This window comes from Harpia harpyja, chromosome 15 (assembly GCF_026419915.1).
Source record: "Harpia harpyja isolate bHarHar1 chromosome 15, bHarHar1 primary haplotype, whole genome shotgun sequence".
Classification (NCBI taxonomy): Eukaryota; Metazoa; Chordata; class Aves; order Accipitriformes; family Accipitridae; genus Harpia; species Harpia harpyja.
The window spans coordinates 29,091,573-29,114,245 of NC_068954.1; the positions used below are offsets into that span (position 1 = coordinate 29,091,573).

The window sequence follows — 22,673 nt, forward strand, 5'->3', positions numbered from 1 at the left end:
GAGCCCCCACCCCCAGAGAACCAAGGCAGGTCCAAAGAGCGGTGTCAAATAAAGCCAGGAATTTTATCTCAGCTTTCACTCAGTGCCGCTGCCAAAACCCGCCTGAATCTGGGCAACCCAACCTCGGCCAGCGCTTTACCTATTTAGAAAAGCTTTTACAAACTTTTATGAAAATATTATTTATATATAAAAATAATATATAAATTTTATTTAAATCACATTTAAACATACAATTGCCCAGGCCCCCATAGGCAGGAGGTTTTACAGCAGAAGAAAATGAAAACTCTCAGTTCAAGGAGGAAAAGAGTTGGCATGGGGGAGGTTTTAGAGTCAAGTTGACACAGGGAACCTGGATTTCATTTTATGCTGTTGTTTTTAATCACAGCGTGAAGAGCAGAGGGCGCCAGGAGCTCAGAAATGCAGGTGAACGACTCCTGCCTGAATCGCGGCCCTTCTTGCGTTTTTGTTCTTGCCGTGGAAGAAGCAGCAGGGATCAGCAGGGATTCCCCCACACTATGGCAAGGCCTGTGCAGAGTTGGCATCAAGAGTCCATCCTTCCTCAAAATACCTCAAGCACAGAAGGGAAGGAAGGCAGAAAGGCATGCAAAAGTAAATAAAAATTTCCCCCTTCTCCAGGTAGCGGAATTCAGGTTTCTTGAGGTCTCCTCTGACCCTCTCTGGCTGTATTTGGGTCCCCCAAATTCCTGTCCTGTTTGCCATAGGGACGGAAAGCAGCACGATCCCTTCCTCTTTCCAGCATCCTTCAAAACCTGATGAATCTGCTGGTGTCCTTCCTTGACCCACATCCCTGCATCCTACCTCTGAGTGGTCCCACTTCAATTAAGCCAAATGAATTTTTGCCCCGTTCCTCAAGAGCCAAGTGTTGAAATTTGACTGAATCATCAGCCTTTTATCCCATTTGTGGTAATTACAGGAACAGCTAATGAAGCCTCATATAAATGCTCATGGCCACCTCATTTTTTGCACAGAAATGCTCCACTTCAGTTATTTTTTCCACAGATGCTGTCCGACAACAGAGCATTACCCAGCAAAACACAGGGCAAAATATTTTCTTGCCACAGAAAATGCAACTGTGGACAGGAAAGCCCACAGTGGCTGTACCACGCTGTTTAGCCACGCTTCTTAGGAAACAAATCTCACACCCGCCTTTTGGGCACAGCTCCTTCCAAAGCACAGAGATCTGTTGCAGCAAGATGCTGCAGTTGTGACTTCTGTCCTCCGAGAGCTCCGACAGCCTGGACTGATCAGCCCTTCAGAGCTGATGGAGAGAGATATGAGTTTTCACCTCCCAGTGTAGGCATTAATTTAGGTCAGGTGAATTGCTCTCTGGAGGCATTTCTTTTTCCCATCGACTCTAGAGAAAGCTTAGTACATCAGCTTGCTCTCCAGAGCTACAGAAAATGCCCTCTGAGCAGGTGCCTTGCTTACGTCCACTTGTTTTTTAATCCTGTGGCCACTTAAACCAAGCCTAAGAGAGAACAGGATCCTCACCCAAGGAGCCCTTTGGCCCTCAGTTCTCAAATACTTCTCATGCATGATGCCTATGCTGGAGTCATGTGCATTTTATTACTTTGTGTAGGATGTGTTCCTTAGTCATAACCAGAGAAGGGACAGCCCGGTCTCTGTTAAAACTTTAGGCCATGCCACATCATGCCTCAATCTTGTCTATGTTTTCTGTTTTAAGGGATTGAAGCACCAGCTGTGCAACCAGACCTTCCTTCAGCTGTACTACAGTAACAAGACCTCACAACAGTAATTAACAGTTTTGCAACAATTTATTAGCAATGTTCAGAGAAAATACAAAATCCTATTTACAATGAAATCATAAGAATGGTCAGACAAAAGGAGCAGGGGGATACAGAGCCAGGGTCTGGATGATGCACACCTCAGGTAAGGGACATCCACACAGAGGAAGAGAAGCAGACCTGCACGTGCCCTGCGCAGATGGTTGGGGAACCCAGAAGGAACATGCCTATAGCTATATCCCACTACTAATCTTGTGTTACTCGGCCTCATGAGGACTTCCACCTCTCTGAGCATGAACATGTTACTGCTTCAGTCTGAGTGCTTTCGGTAGGTCTGGCTTGGATGCACTGCAAGCCACGGGGTCAGCGCAGAAGAGGGACCAGGACACATGCAAGAAGGGAGCCCTGTGGAGGGGCATAGGCGGGCAGCGAGCCATCCCCACTCAAATGGCCTGGAGATGGAGCAGGTGCCATGCAAGCTTTTCCCACGCAGGAGCAGAAAGCCAGGACATAGCAGCAGCTCAGGCAGCAGCAAAGTTACTCCACACCAGAAGGAAAAAGAGCAAGAGATCCAGAGTGGGCTGCAGATCCATGTTCTCCTCCCCAGGGTCCCAGGGTATGCAGAGCCAGTGTGGAGGAGTCCTGGTGCAAAAAGGAGGGCTGCGGAGCTCTGGTCTAGGTTGTCCTCCAGAGAAGGACTTTTAGGACAATTTCAGAGTCAGAACTCATCACATAACTCCACAATCCCTCCTCAAAAGCTGGAAAGTAGAAATACCTACAAGGCCTTTTGCTGTGAGCAAAAAAAAAAAAAAAAAAAAAAAAAAAGCCTGCACAGCCAGTCTGCTAAGATATTTCAGAAGTGCCTACATGGGTCTGAGCCAGAAAATTCCCTCTTTAAATTCCTATTTCATAAACTTTTAGAATACCTCCCATGCTGTCCTCTCTCCCAGTTCTGCCCACTCAGCAATTCAAGGCCCTTGTTTCTTCTCTGCAATGCACTGCAGAAATCAGTGGATCATGAACTTAATGCTGTCATCACTTAATAGTTTCCTTTATCCCTAAAAAGATTTTGGCTTTGGGATCTTTTTGTTTGTTTGGGGGAGGAAGGTAAAGTGGAAAGCATCAGTTGTGCTCCTGTGTGATCATGGACAAGGTCAGTGCAGCCACAGAGGGGCTGAAGCATTTTTACCCTCTACACAACAACTTTTCTCTGCCCAGCTCGGGGCATTGAACACGTGTGGTGGGAGGATAAAACATGTGAAGGGTAAAAGCCAGGGCAGCAGCAGAGGAGGAATGTGCAGTACGGAGCATTTTGGCATAGCCTCTCTCTAACACGCAGGGATTGCTAGAGGCAGCTCAGTGACGCACTTGCCCTGGCATTCCCAGAGAGATTGAAGATACAGGTTTCTATCAGCAGGAAGGATCACTTTTTAAATAAGAGCAAAAGGCCTCTTATCTCCACCTGGAGCTTTACAGTTAGAAATTAGCCAGCTAATCCCCAAACAGGGGAATGCGAGCAAGGGGAAGATGGAAAGTTACCTGAGCACTCGGAGGTATCCAGTGCTCTCACCGACATCCCCGTTTGGGGGAGCAAAACTGGAAAATGGCCAGAGCAAGAGACCACATCGGTGTTTGCTACAAAGCAGTACCCATTTTGAGCAACAGGCATTCACCCTGGCCTCAGTCTCTGGGTAGTAACCACTTAGGACCATTAATCTCAAGCAACCAAGACAATTTTGTGAAGGCATCAGATCCTTATAATGGGTCAGAGGATCTCAGCCACCCGTTTCCCACATCAGAGAGTGCCTGGCTTTGCACAGGCTCTGAAGATCAGCCTCTTTCATCTCTTCTCTGCCAACAATCCTTACATGGGATCACAACCCTCCCAAGTGAAAAGTCACACTTCAGAGAGAACTGACATACATGTCCCCCTTGGGTGGGGAGGTGAGCCCACAGCCGATGGTCCTGCTATCCTGCTCTGGGAAGGAAAGAAAGCACATACTCAGCCCCACAGCCAGGTGCAAAGGATACAGAAGAATTCTTCCTGCAGGGGCATTAGGGATGTCCTCAAAGAGGCTGCACGTCCTGAACAACAGGTTCCCTTGTGCCTGGAGGACTGATTGCTGGGACATCCAGACTACGTGATCCCGTGCTCTGCACTTCTAAAAGCAGGCACTATCAGGAATATATCTCTGCAGAGGCCACAAGGCTCCAAATGAATGCAGGAGAGAAACAGGGGAAAAGGCTAGGGAAATCCTTGTCCCCCCTTTGTTCAGCTGGTTTTCCTGCCAGGATCCTAGCAAAATTCCCTACTCTTCTCCCCTTAATGATATTTTCCCTTTGCAGAGCTGTTCTCAGCACTTTGACATCCCATGACATGCAGGATGCAGACAGGCAACTCTGACAGCCTCTGGGGAAAAGAAGATCTTGGTCTCATGCCTCCCAATCTCTGGTCTGGTTTGATCTCAGTGGGAGTGGAGGGAGCAGAAGAGACATAACACTTAAGCCCTGCTTTGCTTTCTGGGTCACAAAGGCCTAACAGCATATATACAAGCTGCATAAGGAGCCCAGGGGCTTTGCTCAGCTGATTGAACGGAGCCTGCTAGTGGGCCAGAAAGGGTGGGTTTGGTTTTGTTTGGTTTTTTTAACCCTCTTTTCCTCCTCTTTTAATATTTTTTCAAACACTTGCATCTTGCCAGCAAAGAGAAGATACTGCCTTGCTGCACTCACTCCTGGCTGGAGCCAAAGAACTGGAGGAAGAAGGAGAAGATGTAGATGATGTCCAGATAGATATTGAGGGCTCCAAAGATGTATTCCTCTGGGTTCAGCGAGTACCGACGATTCCCCATCAGCATCTGGGTATCAAATGCCAGGAACTGTGAGGAAAGAGGAAGAAACCCGATGACAGTCACATGGAGATTTGGCACAGGGAGGCAAGAAGTGCTCTAATGGCAGGAGTTCTCCCAGTTGCTTCACTGTACCCAGAACAAAAGTGCAGCCACTTTTTACAGGCTGTAACTCCAATTTAAAAAGCTCAGGACAATGCACTGAACAAGCTGCAACTTTCTCCTTCCTTCATTTCACTCTTGATAGTCAAACCCCAAGCCTAACTATTAGTCCAGGCCTGCTTCCTTCATGTTTTATCCATGCCAAATGTGTCCCTGGATCAGGTCTGGAGCAGTTCTCCCTGCTCCTCCTCGGCCAGTCCCTATGACTTGTTATTCCCAGACCTCCCCTGGTTCAGAAACAGCTGCCAGGTAACAAGGTGACCTGGACCCAACATGACATTGCAGCAGCAGCAGAGCAATAAGGATCAAGAAACCCCAGATCCTGAGCAGCACCAAGGTCTGCAGAGCTGCCAGCAGAGGTAGTCAGACCCAGAGGGGAGCTAACACCTTTCTGAGGTACAAACACAACTGAGTGTAGGGCAGATTTTACCAGTGAAGTCATCACAGTGGGAATCCACTGCCCAGCCTGCCTGCAAGAACACAGCACTCACGGCAACAACCAGGGGCTACAAGGCAGGCTGGTGGCCCAGCTGCAAGAAAACCTGCACCTTGTTGCATGACTTCAAGCCCAGTATCTTCTCCCATCTCACATTTACTCCCTCTGTTAACCTAGCCTGCAACAGACACCCTGGCATGGAGCTCTTTGGGGTTGGCAGGGCATCTTTGCCATTGCCCGGGGTCAGCTGGCACCTCTGCCCTCCCCAGCCATAAAAAACAACTGATCTCCCCAGACATTGTCAGGCTGAACTGAGGTTCTGACTGAAATTTATGGGGTAATTATAAGATGTTTAGCCTACTCGTATGTTACAGAACAGTCTTTAATCATGAATCACAGAAGAAATATCCGAGCTCACTTGAAATGACTTTTATAGCTAATAAATGAAATTGCTCAACTGTTCTTATTCACAACATGCCCAATGGGCACCGCCTTGAACCCCAAGGCAGCCCTCCTCCTGACCCCCACCTCGAGGTAATGCCAAGCACCTTACCAGACAACTCCCACACCTGAATGGCAAGCACGGCACTGCTGGGACTTGCTCTGGGAAGAGGCTTGCAGGAGGGACTGCTGGGGAGCAGTCGAAGGAATGAATCAAGCCTTTTCAACTTTCCTTGGAGGAGCTGCCCAGCTGCAGGGCTTTTCCCGCCTGCAATGAACCTTCCTAATGCCCCTTAATCCCAAATCATGGCCTCTCACTGTCTTTCTCTACCTCTGTTTCTGTTAGTCAAACTTATACCCAATCCTTGGCTCACTCCCAGTCAACCGGCCTCAACTCGACTTTGCTCACTTCTGCAGCCTCATTTCCTCCCCAGGCTCCCTTTGAGCCCTGCAGTCCAGCTCCCACTGATGTGCCAAAGCTTACTCTCTGCTTTTCCCACTCCAGAGATGTCTTTTTGCCCTGTCCCTACAATGCTTTCTGCTGTTCACACCTAGTATTGCGCATACAGCATGGGTTTGCCAGTCACACCATGCCCTGCACCAGTGCTGTCACGTACACCAGCACCTTCTTGGGACAAGGCTGAGGTCACTGCAATAATTGCTATTCATGAGCCACTTGAGGATGCGGAGCTCTCTGCAATCCTGCGACTCTCCCTTCTCCCTTCCCCAAGCACCCTTCAAGGCTAAAAGCATTTACTCTTTGCTTATTTGCTTATTTTTCCAGCATGTTCCCAGGCCCCAGCACCCACTCACCATAGTAAAGATAATGGCACCAAGCAGAGCATAGATCGCGTGGAGCCAAGGGACCTAAAGGAAACAAATCCATCAGTCAGTGCCTGGGAGAAAACTGGTTAATTAGGACTTGGCACAGAAGAGGGCTTAGCTCTCCTGTGGAGGATACAAGTTAGGGAAAGTGCTTTAATAGCCCAGGATGGACTTGCACCACTTCCAGCTCCAACACGGTTTCTGTTGTGGACCTTTTCATGGCAAAGAACAGGTCACTGCCTCAGTTTCCCTCTCACTGTGGCCTTTGTATCCATTTGGCTCATAAGCTTCTAGTTCAGGTACTTGTGTTTCTGAAGGGCCTACTCCGCCACAGCTGCTGTCTCTGTGGAAATGTCTTAGCACTACCCTGATGGAAACATATTTTGCAGCAGCCCTAGAAGGTGTTTATTTACCCAGACAAAGCTGATCGCACTGGAGGAAACACCAAATGCTTCCAAGAGCCAGACCCAGCTTTAATTAACAAGCATAACTTAAATGTGTTCATCTGCTGGAGTCACAGCAGGAAATTCGCTGGAATTAAGACCAAACCTCAACCCCTGCTTGCTGTGGCACAGTAGCACACAGTGCTAACGGAGAAGTTGCCTATGTTCCAGGAAAAGGTGCCCACATGGACAGATGGCTGATTCAACCCAGAGATCACAGCCTGCCTCCCCAGATAGACAAGCTCATTACAAGGCTGCCTTAAGCTATGCTTATCTTGACAAGCTGCAAGATAAAGAGTAGTTGTGTCAACAGTTTAATGGCAGTGGCTTGGCACTGCAAGCTGGTTTACCCTCACGTTTGCACAGGGGAGAGGTGGATCTCAAGCCAATACAACCAAAATTCAAGCTCCTGGTTTTGGAATCACCAGCCTGTGTATTTGTCCCTCATCAGACCAGCTCTAGGGCTAGTACCAGCAGGAGTGTCTCCTGCAGGTCTGGCCCTTAAAGTATGACTCAGGTCCCCAGAGAAGCCAGGTGAGATGTGATGGGTTTGGAGGTCACTTAAAGGCTGCTGTGATCAAAGCTGGGTGCCTCTGTCTTCAGTGCAAGCAAGCATTCAGGGTGATCAGTGGTGGCTGCACAGGCCCACACAGCTTCCCTCTTTCATCAGCATCTTCCAGGGTCTGTCAGGCTCTTGCCTGAATGACAACTCTTGGATGGAGACCAGACACTCCATACTGCCACACCAAACCCTCTATCAGGTGTGGTCACAAGCCACTCCAAGATTTCAGCTGGGCACAGCCAACACCAACTGTGACCAGTGAGGCCAAAGGAAGGGGCTGGACCCATGCAAGAGGGGCTGGCAGCAGTCGAAGGAGCGATAAGGTGGTCACTCATCCTCAGGACTTGTCCCTGGGGTCCAGAGGTGCTTATTTCTGAGAAATTTGAGCCTCAGGATTTAAACACTGTGGGATGGTGCCTGTTGTTAGCATGAATACAGCCAGGTCTGGCCAGACAGGCACCCCACTGCACTTGTCCAGAGTCCAAGTCCTGCCCTGAATTTGGAGCAAGAGCCCCGTATGGGGCAGGCGAGTGCATTCACATGCTCACTACCCTGGTTTTACTGGAGGGGAAACTGAGGCACAAGCAGGTGATGTGACCTGCCATAGGGTCACTACACAGCTCCAAGAACAGAAGCAAACTTCCTCAAGCCCCAGGCCAGTGCTGTCCTACAGCCCGATATCTGATTGTACAACCACCAGGCACCAGCCACGTGGTCTTGCCTTTTCTTTCTGTTGGTGTTTCTGCACATTTTTGGAGAGCAGACTGGGGCACACCTCTTCTCAAGCCAAGCCCTGGAGTTTGCCTGCTTTAGGCTGATCAGCTCCCAGCCTTGCACCAGGACTGGTGGCACTGGGCAAGGAAGGAGGGGCGCAGGTCATTACTCACATATTGGTAGGGCAGTATCACAGCCAGGATGATGCCACCAAAGAAAAGCACCATGAGCATCACGAAGAGGACGCCCTGGTAGGAGGTGAAGTCAAACTGTGGAGGCAAAGAACATCACGTTACAAGTGCAGAGTGCTGAAATAGGAGGCAGCGAGGAGAGCCAAACCTCCCTGTGTCCACAGGGAGGGACTCTCCAGCAGCACACCCATCTCGCTGTTACATGGCAATTGCTTCATCTGCATGTCAGGTCCTATAGCCCAGCACCCATCTGTACAGCACGCAGAGCCAGACAGTTACCATAACCCCTTTATCGCCACAGGCAAGAACTCAGTACCCACCGCATACCTGAAAGCCAAAAGCTCATCATACACATTTGTGCCAGTGCCCTTCTGTACCCTACAGCCTAGTCCTCAAAAAAAAAAAAAAACCAACAAACAAACAAAACCACCAAAAAAACAGCTTACCCCCATACATTAGCATCTTCCAGCCCCATCTATACCCCTGACACATCCCTCACCCCAGTATCTGCTCTAATCTTCCTGTAACCTTCACTTTACATCTCAGCATCCCTCAGGTTGCTCCTGTATGCAGAGCCCTACAGACCTGCCTCTTCACACCTCACCCCCAGCACTGCTTGACCCTGCATCCTACCCCTGAGAGATACCTCTCCCAGAGGGACTGGTCAGCACAAACTCACCTTGGTCTGGAAGCTGAAGATCGTGACAGACAGACACACCAGGGCTGTGATCCCCAGACACAGAAGGACTGACTTGGTATTGTAGTAACTGCAAAATTAACAGCAAAACCACTTTTCAGTGTTTCCCACAGGGACAGGTGGAAGGAGGGATTAAGTAAGACAAGCAGAAGCTTAGCAGAGGTGTGCAAGGAAAGCATGAGTCCTAGGGGCACAAACGGCACTGAAATTATCAATGTTCCCCCTTAATGTAAGAAGGGAAGGATAGAAAACACTAAAAAAAGACTAGATGGGTTTTCCTCCTGCTTTAAATAGAAGGTAGGCAGGAGGGCATGTCTATGCCTTCTGGGAGCTCATGAGCAGCTAAGATGGAGACTTTCTATAAAAATCTATCTGTCCATGGACAGATGGAGAAGGGGGAGGATTCAAACTGGGAGGTAATAAAAATAGAATGACAAATGTCATTGCAGCACAATGAGAAATCAGAAAGCTGCAGCCACTGTATACTACTGATGTGCTTGTAACAGGGGTTTGGGTCTTGGAAAACTGCAGGTAAGGAGGGAGTTGAACAAGTAGAGAGACTGCAGGTTTAGGTTATAATATTTTTGTACATCTGACTACTGATTTTGGTTACAGCACCAGGCTCAGCCCTAAGAAAAGCCAGTCCCCACTCTCCCCTTCGGTTTGATTGAAGAGTGATATCACTGGTATTTTCCCCAAGCTGCTGAAGCCGCTACTTTCTTTGTCCCCAGCACACATCCATCAACACCCACTGCTCATCTGCCTCATCACCAGGGACCCACGTGAACCAGAGCTGATCTTGTGAGCAGATTGTAACAGTAAAAACACAAGCAAAAGGGAGCAAGCTGTAGACTATAAAAAGCTGAAACTGCTGGAAAAAACTTCTTGTCTCACACCAGACCCATCTGCTAGAGTGCTGCTTAGTGGAAAAGGTGAGATCACAGTGTATGGTAGTCCCCTACAGACCATCCATGCAGGCACTGCCTTGTCCCTGGCTCTCTAGTGCTCTCCTATAGGGTTTAGCATAGCCAGGGACTGCCCTGTGGTACCTCAACTGTGACAGAGAAGGGGATGCCACCATAGGTCTTGGGGAGCTTCTTTAAAAACTGTTTTCAAAAGGGAAGGTCAGGCTTTGTGTGGCTACTGGAATAGTTCCAGAGAGATCAAGTGGCCCATATATTTTAGAAGTAGGGAAGTTTTTTTGCAGGAAGAGGCGGGACATAGGACCAAAAGATATCCAGAGATCACATGCCTAACCTACCTGGAGAGCATCCCAGTGAGATAAGCCATGGAGAGTGTCTGGGAGGGAAAGAGAACCACATTACTTCTGCATTCATGTCCCAGGGAGAGACACGCAACAGATAAAACATCTCAATTACAGTGACAAGGGCAGTGAAACCTAAACAGATGCTCAAGAGAAGCAATTTTTGCATAGTTTCTAATCCTCTAGTGATTAATATCCACAGGGCAGGTTAAAATGAGGGCAGGGCACCACCTTGAGAGCAGTCCCACCTTCTCCATCCCTCTACCCCTCTTGCATAGGATTCCAGCACCCTACCCCAGGTCCCAACACTGACCAGCCTCCGTAGGCTTTTTTTTTTTTTTTTTAAACAGAGGCTCCCTTCTTTCCTGCTTATCACATTCTAGTTCAATTACAGCTCCTCAGCCCAATTGCAGGGCAATTAGAGGATGAAAATCCTGCTTTCTGCAAGAATCCAGACCAGACGTCTCTCCTGCTTGGAGCCATTATGAAACCCATGCTGGTTGCAGGGGCAGGGCAGATGCTGTCCAGATGTGCTACTTACAAAGATGCTCAGCAGGATCAGATTCCATGGGAAATACCTCCTGCAAGTGAAGAAACAGGGGCTGGTCAGCCCTGCGATGCAGAGGGCAGAGGTAGTTAGCAGCACTGCACAACAGGTTACATAAGATGTGCCATATAATTAATGGCCTGTGCAGCAAATGGCAGGGGTGGTGCAAGGGGACAGTCATCCTGTTAGGAATGAAAGCGCATTTGAGGTGCTCCTAGACCAAGAGGGCAAACGTCCCCATGATATTCCAGCAGAGCAGCCAGCAGTGCCTTGCTCCATCGAGAGCAATGACCATCCTCTGCAGTATTTAATAATAATTTGGAGCTACACCGTGATGCAATTTTTACTGCAACATAGCTTCCTTTCCAGTTGCAATTTGACTTCAGCTTTTAATGCTTATTGCAGCAACCCACAACTGCATCAGGCCTAAAATACAGCTGCCACCTCAGTCCCTGTAGGACTGTGTCAGCATGACCCCATCCCATCTCCACAACATTGTTAGTCATGCTTGAAACAAGAGGAAAACATTCATCCTTCATTTCACAGGGCTGTTTCAAATCCAAAAAGAAAATATTTTACCTGGGTCCGGAGCAGCAAGCAAGAATCAAGTAGGTCACAAAGAAAACAGCACTGCAAAGAAGAGAAAAAGAGCAGTTTAGGGAGGAAAACCCAAGGGTTGTGTGTTGATGCAGGGGAGAAGTCTCCAGCTGACAAGTTTAAGTGCTCTGCTGTGCTGTTTAAAATGCAAGCACCGTGCCAGAAGTTGAGGCTGGGTAGGAAGCAAGGCAGTTGCAAGGCAGTTACTATCTCTCACCAAAGCCATTTTCTGCCCAAGGTGGGACAGCACAAACATCCCTGAAAAACCTGAAGGATGGTTTTAGAGCAGAGCAAGGGTAGCGTTCAAGTCCAGGATAGACGGAGCACCCAAATGTGTTTGTTGTTGACACCTCATCAGGGCACGATTTGCTCATACAGAGGTGGCCAGACTTTGCCCCTCATTTCCAGGCATTTCCTGGCTTGGTGGGATCAAGACATCCTGCTGGGATTTCAGCAGCACTTAAACCAAGATTCACAGGTCTAGTAAAAGTGACTTGCCTAAGACCAGATGGAAGGTCTGTGTCTGAGAAGGGAACTGGTCCCATGTTACTGCACCAGCGCTTGAGGAAGAGTTCAACAGCAGAAAGATCCTCCAAGGTCAGTGAAGCTTACAGACCCAAGCCTAATATGCTGTTGCACAAGCCATCCCCAGGTCACAGGAGAGTTATTTCTCTCACATGACCCTTCAACAAAGCAAAAAAATCCAACAGCTGAAGGATGGTCTCCCCCTGCTCTGGACGTCACGCAGCCCGGGTGTTTTTCCAGACTGCTGATGGGTTATGGCACAGTGGGAACCTGCTTTCACCCAGCGCCTGGGGGGAAAGCAGCTTCCAAGCATGCCGATGACTGCACGATAGCCAGTCACCTTAGGTCTAATAAATGAATGTGACGGCAAAACCCACGGGCCATGATAAATGCACCAGAGATAAACCTGAGCATTGCTCTCCCACAGGGAAAGCAGGAAAGCTGGAGTGGAAACGGCTGAATAGATGGAAAGAAAGCATGTGGGGAGCAAAGAGCGCCATTGAAGTTGTCCATCTTCTTTGCATCCCTTGTTGCACATCTGCTCCTGCTTTATTCCCTTTGAGTCATCACCCCAGCAGTAGGAAAACACCCTAGGGCACCCACTTCTATTTTTACAGAGGTGTATATAGAGTTAGGGTCTCTGTGTACGAAGGAGGTCCAGATCCAGGTCAGGACAAGCAATTGGAGACACTGGGATGGAGGGAAGGGTTGGCTTGCTGGGAGGTGAAGCAACAGACAAAGTTCAAGTCCCTCAAGTACAGACCCTACCCCCAGCTGGCCCAAGACGTGTTTGATCCTACAGAAAGATAGGAAGAAATAAACACTAACTGGCCAATAAACTGCAAGAGATGAACCCAAAGGTCAAAGCACAGACCTGAGCAGAGCTTGGTCTTGTCTCCCTACGAGGCAGCACTGCTTCTCCGATCTACCAATTGGCCAAAGAGGATTTGGTCAAAGAGGTCTTGTCTTAAGGTCAAAGAGGCATGATGATGCGCCAGTTCCCTTCTATTACTGTTATTTCGGGTCTCTTTCTAAGTTATATAAGCTGGTGTCTCATCTCTGGGCCTGGACACATTTCATGGTTTGGGTGTGAACTAATTAAACCCAGGTTCACAGAGCCTTGTTCACAGACAATTGCATCGCACACTCTGCCTGCTTAATTAGCAGCACTAACACAAGCGGCATCCAGGAAACCACCACAACTGCAAATATACCAACGCATGGAAGCACAGCCTACGCTACCTCCGAGCTGACCTTTTGGACCAGGCTTGACTAATGAATGGCATCCCAAATTCTGGGCAGTGAGAGTGGCTCTGTGATGAAGAACCAGGCATGACAGCCCCACTCAGACATGGCCAGGAACACCCTAATACCTCCAAATGCACCCACCCAACACCCCCTTCCTTGCCTGCACCCTTCTTCACATCTGTTGCATATCAAGGCATACAATGTAAACCCAGGCAACCTCCTTGCTTTCAAAAGGACAATCCCCAAATTAAGCCTCTAAGGTACCCTCAGCACCCTTTCAGGTCTCACATCTGGGTTTCTGCAGTGTTTTCCTGGAAGCTCCCCTGTTTTACCTGGTTTGCTCTGCAAGCAGTACTCATGTATTTACTTTGACCTTGGTTTGTAGAGCCCTCTTTTTGAAAGTATTTGGAGGTATCCAGCATCTTTCATGTCTCATACTCATTTAGGTGAGATTTTCTATCTTCTTACCTCGGAGTTATCCATGAATTTCCCCAGCTCTCCCTGCACACATTTTGGAGCAATTCTTCACATGCAAGATACAAAAGTGTTTGGAATGTGTCTCCACATCACCACAGCCACATCCAGAGCTGTTTGGAGCATACATGGCCATAGGAAAAGACAGAGATACTCACTAGGAAGCCCAATACCAGGCAGAGTGTGTCTGAATATACCCCTTGACCGGCTCACTGCAAGACAGAGAAAAGGGATGCTGAGCAGAAAGCACAAAAAAAGCCAATCACTTCACAGGTTGCTGCTAAATTAAACCTGGAAACACACACAAGGTGATGCAGCACGGGGTATGTGGAAGGAAAAAAAAAAGAAACCAACAAAAAACATCATGGCTGAATCTACCTGGCAGAGTGACCAATTGGAAAGAAATTCAACCTGTCAAGTTGGAAAGACAGCCCTGCTGTTATCAATTACACAGTCGGGCTTGCTTGGGGAACAGCTGCTGCCTTCTCTGAGAAGTGATTAAAAAGCTGAAATCCTCAGGCTGACAGTGATTCATTATTTATTCTGGAGGCAACATGAGCCACGCATGCCCAAAATGCTCAGTCATCTGAGCTAGAGACAGCCGCTGCTCGAGTGTGGGGTACCTGCCTCTGCAAGGGGCGGGGGGGTAACCCAGCCCCTGAAGCCAAGGTAGGCTGGGATCTGATGGCCTTGATAACTCCCAAAGGAAAAATACAGCAGTTAATACTCAAGGGCAAGCAGCCCAGGCCTCTTGGCTGGGGATAGCACCCAGAATGGATGATACACCATCCAGAGGACATGCAGAAAAGGTAGCAGAAGTACTGCAGGACCTCTCAGGGTTCCTTCAGTTTTGTTTTTCTATTGGAGCACATGGGAAAAAAATTCAGGTATCTACATAACAGACAACACCCCCAAGTAAATGGTAATTCAGGAGTGGGTCATACACAGGACAAAGCAAGCATCACTGCTACACAAGAGACCTACCAGAAGGTGAAGAAAGCCACAATAACAACCGTGACCAAGAGCTGGACCATCAGGATGGCATAAACCTGCAACAAAAGGCAGCCCGTGGGTGACCTGCAGACTCTCTGCTTCCCACCCAGCCCGGGGAAGCCAGCAAAGCCATTACAGCCAGGTCCCTCCAAGGTCTCAGAGCTAGTCACCTGCCTTCACAGAGGCAGGCTGAGCCTGGAGAGACTTGCCCCTTACCTTCCTGATGAACACTCTGCGCACATTCCTGTCATCCCAGCTGAAGGTCGTGAGCATCTCCATGTCCCCTGGGTACCCACCACTGCCATAGCTCGGGCTCGTGCCTGAAGCAGAAGCCAGACAGATCAGGTTCTACCACCCGGTTCCCTCCCCAGCTGCAATAATCTGACCCCAGTGATTGACTACAGCTCAGGAGGCCCACATTTTAAGGTTTTCTTGTTGCACTGCAAAGCTGAGGCTTGCTGGGATGCACTCTGCTCCTTTCCCACTCCTGCACCTTATTAGGACCATCTCTGAGAACAGAGCAGGGGAAACCACTTCTGCAAACCCCAGCACGACAAGGACACCAGGGTTAATTCCTGTCTATGGTAACACCGTATCTTTAATGGCAATTAGAAGGCTCATATCATATCCTTGCTCACCTTTCAGTGAATGTTAAAGCATCCCCCAGAGGAGCCATGACTCAGCACCTCAGTCATTCCCATCAGGAGCTCTGGTGCAGGAGGATTCCCTCACTGCTCTGTAATTGCTTGAGCTTAGACTGTGCCTGCATCATGTCTTATGTCAACAGTGTGCCCTCTCCTCTGAGAGAAGCTCGTTACAGCCAGCTTTTCCGTAAGGTCCAATCTTATTTCTCATGCAGGGAGTCAGAGCACGGTTTAACAGCAAGCCTAAACAAGGGGGAAAACTCCAGTGCTGCTGCTGAGAGTACCTTCCCCAAAAATCATTGCGCCACACAACCCAGCTCTGCTTTGCTGAAGGCTCTGTAATGCAAGCTCCTGTTGCTGTAGTTTCCCTGCAGATGGGCAAGGAGGAAGGCTGGACCATAAAGCATCAGTTTGCTCTGCAGCCTGAAGGGAGACGGAGGGAAACATCAGAAAACATCTGCCTGCCAGGGAGGCAACTGTGCCAACAGCCAGGGATGAAGGTAGCAGTGAGGATATTGCAGGGCAGTGGGTTACAAGGAGAAACGCAAAGCAGCAGCTTCTCCCTGCTAAGATCAACTTTGCAAATTAGATACAAGAATCGGCCTTCTCCATCTCCTGAACCTCATGCTCAAGAAAAAAAATAAAACAAATACTGAAACCTCAGTTGTCTTAGCACATCATTCCCCTGTGCTATTTGCTTCTCTTGCAAATATCCCCTTCCGTGTTACTAACTCTCCCCGCCTGGGTTTCCTATAGAATGAAGGCTTATGCGATTACACCAGCTATACATTCATGTCCCTGCCTGTTTGACAGATGCCTTCCCTCCTTCTCAAAGCTTTTTAGCTCAGTGATACTCAGATCCTTCAAGCAGATGGAGGAAAGACCCTCTCAAACTCAAGAGGACAGACTGCAGACACCAGGAAATCCAAACTCAAGGCCCTGGTCCTGGATTTCTTCTGTTTTACTGGTCAAAGGTTGCTTGCTCTTATTGCAGAAGCCTCATCCTAAAGATGCCCCTGGCAGGAAATAAATCCCTTGTGCTCTTCTTGTGCCTAATAAATCTCTTGTGCCTTCTTCTACACCCCAGTGGAGATGAAACTCCTGCAGTATGTCCTCGCTGCATTTCTGCGAGATCCGTCATCACCCACATGGGGCCGAGAGCACCTGAGGCCCATATCCCCGGGACACTTCAATGTCTCCTGCATCAAAGCAATCAAGGCATCTAAATACCGAATTAGGCATCTAAATGCCTCGGAGGAATGGAGGAGGTTTCCTCCTCCCTGGCTAGTGTCCCCAGCACCCATGTCACCTCCCACCCACAGCCACATCTGAGGCAGCAAGACAGCATGTCCCAAGCTTATTAGTAAAGAAAGCAACCCAAAACACACACCACTTCCCTCCAGCTATGACCAGTCCCTTATAAGCTGTTAGACACAGCGCTATGGCATCTCCCCCACCAACCTGCCATAGTACAGGGGCCACAGCTTGCAGCATGGCTGAGGGCAAGGAAAAGGCAGAAGGACATGAAATCAGAGGAAAACACCAGCAGGGATCAGGGCACAGGACCCAGCTGCAGAGAGGAAATCCTGCCAGGCTTGTCAGGGAGGGGACACAAGATGACATCTCTTAAGTCCTTCGGGATACCCAAAATACCACCATCCTAACCCATTTGGGCTTTACCCACCCTAATTCATCATGACAGTAGAAAGACCCAGATGGTTGTTAGAGCAAGCTGGAAGGTTATTTATCCTCTCCATTTCTGACACCTGAAGGCAAACAAGAATGGAAAAAGTCTGTGAAACCATTGGAGCGTGCAGGCACACACATCTCAGAGGGGTTTAGCTTGCTCTTACCCCTTCCCCAAACATCTGCATCCCTGCAGCTACAACCGTCGCCACTGGATGGAACAGGCAATCAGCAAAGCACAACAGAGGAAGAGGATTGAGCAGAGATAGAGGACCCAGGAGTCATTAAATCCAGTCCCCTCCAGCGCTCTCTCCAGTTCAAGCTGTGCTGACCAAGCAGTTGGCCACCCCAGCAGACTTGCTTGCCGGCCACTGCATCCATCCCAGCTTGCCGCTATGCAGCCATTCCCCAGCACTGGGCACAGTTGAGCCTTTGTCTCCTTGTCACGACCAAGCAGAAGCTGCATGCAGCACCCACAGAAGAAAAGCTGTTTGTTTGCCGAGGAGTCAGCCACACAGACTGATGCTGGAACAATTCAGCCTTCAAGTCCAGCCATGTGTTAGCCTCCACTGGCTCTGAACACCGGCTCATAGCAGCCAGACATCACTGATGCTGCGACACCAATTTTGCCAGTTCAGCGGCTTCTTTGAAAGCCGGGGTTGAGCAGGAGCTAGAGGGGGGGCTGCTGCCTGCAGAGCCAGGAGCATTGCACCAGGACTTTTCCCAGCCCTGGGAGGTGGCATTTCCCAGTGCAGCAAGCTGGGAGAGGGGATTTTTCCCATCCCAGTACTGGGAAGGAGAGCAGGGACAGAGCACTGGAGTTTAGTCCCACCTCTGGAAGGCAGTGTGGTCTAGTGATTGGGTAAAATAGCTTTTACATATAGATATAGACTTACATGGCTTATAGCTACAGCTCTAGGCTGAGCTCTACCATGGACCAAACTGGGCACTACATCTCTAGTTCCCCTTTTCTCTATAAGCCCTTAGGGGGAATCTCTGCACACCTCTACCCCCTCTGCAAGGGGCTTGCCCTGGGTACAGCCACAGGAGGACTTACTGGGGTCGACATAAGCCCAGCTGGGGTGGAGTGGGACCGATGGAGGAGGAGGGTAAGCACCAGACTTCATCCCTTCTCCCGCTGTTGCCTCCTCATAGGTCGGAGGAGCTGGTGGAGCCGTGACATTGTCCTTCTTCTCCCCTTGCCCCTCGGAGTTGGGGGGTTTGTTGTTCACAGAGAGCTGCACAGAAAAGGGAGGGCAGAGGGGAGACATTAGACTGTAAAAACAGCACAGAAACTGCCCTGCAATGGGAACCCAACAGGGCACAGATGGAGGTCTGGTGGTCCCTCCACTGGGGGGAGGGATCAGGAACTGGAAGGACACCCACCAACTCCTGTGGGGTGGCAACAGGCCCATCCCTGCACCCCCAAGAAGGAGCATCCTCCGGTGTGATTGAGGGAATAGATGGGAGAACACCTGGCATGTTAAAGGGGATGAAAAATTATAGGCAGCCAGGTCTGAGGGGAGACAGCCTTGCCCAGGCTTCTCCGTGGTGCCTCAGGCTCATATGTAACATGATAAGCATCCAAATAATTCTCTGCTTTTCAGCCTCCTCCTTTCTAAATTTTCCCTTAAAAACCAGCTTTCAGTCACTGGGCAGAAAATCCTGAACTCCTTCATTTCCACTTACACCCATATTTTGGGGAGTTTCTTCTAGCCCCCAGGAAACCCATGCTCTGGTTTGGCCCTCCAACACTTTCTTCTAGCTCATTCCCCTCTGCCCATCTAGAGGCTCAGCCTTGCTGCTTTCCATAATTTGAAGATGCAGCTAAGGGACTTGGCATCCCATGTCTTCAGACTATGAAATCCCAGCAAAGAGCCAGCCTCGGGCCACCTGAGAGCTTGCTTCTCCTTGGGAACATTATCCATTTAACCTTCTAGATCTTTGTCATCCTGGGATAAGTTATGAGCCTGGTATCCTGCCCTTGCTGCCAAAGGGGGTGCCAGCTCAGCATCAGGGATAGCATCCCCATGGATCACAGGGATGGGGGGCTGGAAACCCGAGAAGTCCAAAATGAAGCAGACAGACTAACCAGCACTGCAACACACAGCACAGTCCCTGTAAGAAAGTCTTAAGTTACAGGCGTAACAGACCCTTGAAAATAAAGCCAGGGTACCAGGCTGGGATGTGCACCGCGAGCAGCTCCAGCTGCCTCAGGATAACTGTGCCACCTCCTCTGCCAGCTCATAGGGACTGTCCTCACCCTGTCCTTCATTACATAGCCCTTGCGTATAGGGTGGCCAATATCAGGCAAGACCCCCAGAGATACCCAAGGAGATACAAGAGGGAGGGTGCTGCCTGCATCCAGGCAGCCTCCAGCATCGTTGTCATGGCAATGGTGCACTGTGCAGAGGATGCATAAACCCCCCCTTGCTGGTCTCAGAGCCTTGGAGAACTCCCAAAATCCAGAGCTCCCTGGAGGAGGAAGGAGGTGCCAAGGGCTGACTGCTGGGGGCACGGATGGAAAAGCACAAGCACCCCATTGAGCTCCCCGCCACCCGGGATGGGTGGAGGAAACAGCCACAGGTCCAACAGCAGGGTTGAGCTGCACATCCAGCTCCAGGAAAAACAGCCCCCAACCCCATAACGACACAGCCCTCCATCCCCTTCCTCTGCCGAAAACACCCCCATCGCAGGGGCCAACGCACCAGGCTGTGCATGGATACCCAGCTCCCCCCTCCACAGCAATTGTTTTATTCCTTAAATCCCCTCCCTTCAAGCCACTTTCCCCCTCTAAACATGCAAGAATTATGCAAGCAGGGCGACTCACCGTCCCAGCACTGGCCTCCCACCTACCTTCCCCTGGGTCATGGCTCCTGGCTAACGATGATGCTGCCCGACCCTGCAAGCAGCAGCAGGAGGGAAAGGGCCGTAGCTGAGCACCAGTCTCCTCGCCGGCTCCCTTCCACCCCCTCTCCCGGGATGTCTCGGCTCTGGCTGCAACCGCTGCAGCTTCCACAGCCTGCGCTGATGCCTTCACCTTCTAGCAACATCCACGGAGCAACGGGCGCTGGAGGGAGGAGGACCGTACCATTCCCAGCCTGCAGCACAGGGGGAAGCCGGGAAAAAAACAGCTAAAACAGAGGCGAACGGCCACCGGCAGCGATGGGGAAGATGGACGGACACAGCACCGGGGAGGTGGCGGCAGGGTCCTGCACCACGGGGTGGGAAGCGGCCACCCCAGAGATGCTGAACTCGGGGGCCGGCATCGCAAAGGGGAGGGAGACGGGAAGGATGCTCTGCTGCAGCATCTCTCCGCCGCTGCGCGCCAGAGCCGACCACGGGCCAGGGAGCAGCAGCTTCCACAGGCCCTGCTGCAGCCCGGCACAGCAACAAGGGCTGTTGTGGGGGGCTGGAGGCTCCCCTGGGGCAGAGGGGAAGGCTGGAGCCAAGCTCTGCAACGGGAGAGCAGGAGGGAGGAATCGCACAGGGCTCTGGCTCCCTTCCTGACCCTTTCCAGTCTTTGCATGAAGGGGGGGATCTCAGAGAGGACAAGGCTCATTTGCCCCATGTGCCTTGTCCTCTTGGGACTTATGCAGCCCCACCTGGGGGGCACAAGGAGGGTTTGGAGGTGTCCCAGGGCAGCCAGCACACTGCAGCCCCCATCACCAAAGCAATGTTATTAATTTAAGCCCTGGAGGGCTTAAATCTTGAGTCCTGCTCCCAGCCCAAAGCATTTTCAACGGAAGGGGCACAAAGCAAATGAGGTTTTGCCCCCCGTGACAGGGTCAGGGTGGTGGTGGGATTACAGTCTCAAGGGCACAGGGAGATGAAGACATTTGCTTTTACGCCACAGGCAGCATGAAAGGTGAAAAAACCCAAAACGTCCCTTGACATAGAGATGTGCTTCGCATGGGCAGAAAATTTGTCCAGGATTGAGAAAGAGACAGACAGTACAAACACAGCACACCCTCTACCTAAACACATGGAGAGGCAGGCTTGTGATGAATGACAGATGTCAGCAGAGCAGTCTTGCTCTGTGTTCCCACAAAATAAAAGCACAATTTCAGGCAGTTCTGGAACTACACTTAGGATAGGAGCTGTGCCCCTACATCCCAACTGTCCACATCCTCCCTCCAGTCCTTCCTGCCCCTTCAAGTCATTGATTGCTTGTCATGCCATAAGCATGCATCACTCCTCAAATTAGTTTGCCAAGTCTATAATACAGGCACAAAAAATAAATTAGCTTATCTGTTTACTCTGCCATGAAAAAAAAAAAAAGACCCTGCCACATTTTAGGCTCCCTAACCACAGTCCTAGAGAAGGTGAAGAATAGGCTGTCTGCAAGGAAAGGAGGTTGAAAAGACCATCCCCATTTGCAGCTTCTGCAAAGCAGGCGATGGAAGGGTTAAAAGGAAAGCATGAGCTGGAAATGAAAGAATGCAGCCAAGCAATGTACAGCTGGCATCCGTACAGACCTAGCCCGAGCTATTCAATTGGAAAGAGAGGCGATTACCACAAGGACTGCAAAAACTTGTCAGGATTATTCAGAATCAATTAAGTGCCAGTTAACCACAAGCTCCTCAAGGGCTTTCATTCTCCTGGAGGTTGAGCAGAGGCGTAAAACTGGGCAGGTCCCAAGTGAGGGAGAGAAACTCAACCTAGCAGGTGGGGTTGTCACTGCTCCGGCCGAGCACAAAGAAACCCTGCTTGGCTTGTTGACCCCTTTCAAGCATGGGGAGAAGCCAAGGGGTCAAGTGCTTGGGAACAGAAACTCCAGGTGATGCATGGCATTGTGGTGAGGAAGGAGACAAACCCCAGAAGGACTCATCCCAGCTGCGGCCCCTGGCCAAGCCAGATTCCTTGGTGGGACAATGCAGGGCCCTGCATGCTCCATCCCAGGCAGAAGGTACTTCAGAGAGCTAAAATACTGGGTCTGGAAAAGGAAAAATCCTCAGTAAAGAAAAGCAGATGGCACAACAGCCTCCCTCTAAATAAAAAGCAGCAGGGAAGAGAAACCAAGCCCCTCCACCACCCTGTCATCTAGAAGGCCCATTCCCACCCCCTGAGCTCCCAGAGAGTATCTTGGTCTTCCCTCACTGCCCAGCCCCAAAACAAATCCAACACCAACAGGCAATGTTTTCAGGGGGCTCTGTGAAACCATCATGTCTTTTCCCAGCCAGGAAAATTAGCTGGGAGAGCCCATGGGCTGCAAGGCTGGAAATGAGTCTCATCTCTGCCATGGAGAAGACAAGGATGACTCTGCCCAGCTGATAGCAATGAAAAGCAGAGCCCTTCAGCCTCTGCAGGGACCATCCTTCTCCATCAAAATAGCTCCTCCAAGCCTGGTTTCTTGCTTTCCTGTTTGAGCTGGAAGCTCTTAAATGTGTCAGAGTCCTACCAAGAAGGTAATTTTCTCCAGATCTTCTCTTTTCCCAGTCTCACAGATGCATTAGGAGAATAAGTACACGCAAAAGCCAGATCCCAGATTGTGATGCTCACATGCAGCATCACAGCAACTGTTCAACATCCCCCATCCAGCTCCCTGACCAACTGCTGGTCCAGCTCAGCATCAGGCTGCGTGAGGCAGCCATTTTCCTGCACACACATAC

General features: G+C 50.1%; 1 protein-coding gene across 1 annotated transcript; it reads right to left on the reverse strand.

Moving 5' to 3' along the window:
• Positions 1-1,777: 1,777 nt before the first annotated feature.
• FAIM2 (Fas apoptotic inhibitory molecule 2) lies at positions 1,778-20,308 on the reverse strand. The gene is made up of 12 exons (XM_052810059.1): positions 19,918-20,308; positions 18,119-18,299; positions 14,948-15,051; positions 14,723-14,787; positions 13,897-13,950; positions 11,474-11,524; positions 10,889-10,928; positions 10,345-10,382; positions 9,066-9,153; positions 8,369-8,464; positions 6,465-6,518; positions 1,778-4,642 (listed from the first exon to the last, which is right to left on the reverse strand). Exons 1-12 carry the CDS (start codon positions 19,930-19,932, stop codon positions 4,493-4,495), a joined length of 936 nt encoding a protein of 311 aa, XP_052666019.1. The 5' UTR covers positions 19,933-20,308; the 3' UTR covers positions 1,778-4,492.
• Between the last annotated feature and the right edge of the window lie 2,365 nt (positions 20,309-22,673).

Coding starts and splice junctions, on each gene's coding strand:
- FAIM2 (XM_052810059.1), bottom strand. Junction 8,465..9,065: donor TCTTCAGCTTCCAGACCAAG/GTGAGTTTGTGC, acceptor TTGCCTCCACAG/TTTGACTTCACCTCCTACCA. Junction 6,519..8,368: donor TGATACTGCCCTACCAATAT/GTGAGTAATGAC, acceptor TGTTTCCTTTAG/GTCCCTTGGCTCCACGCGAT.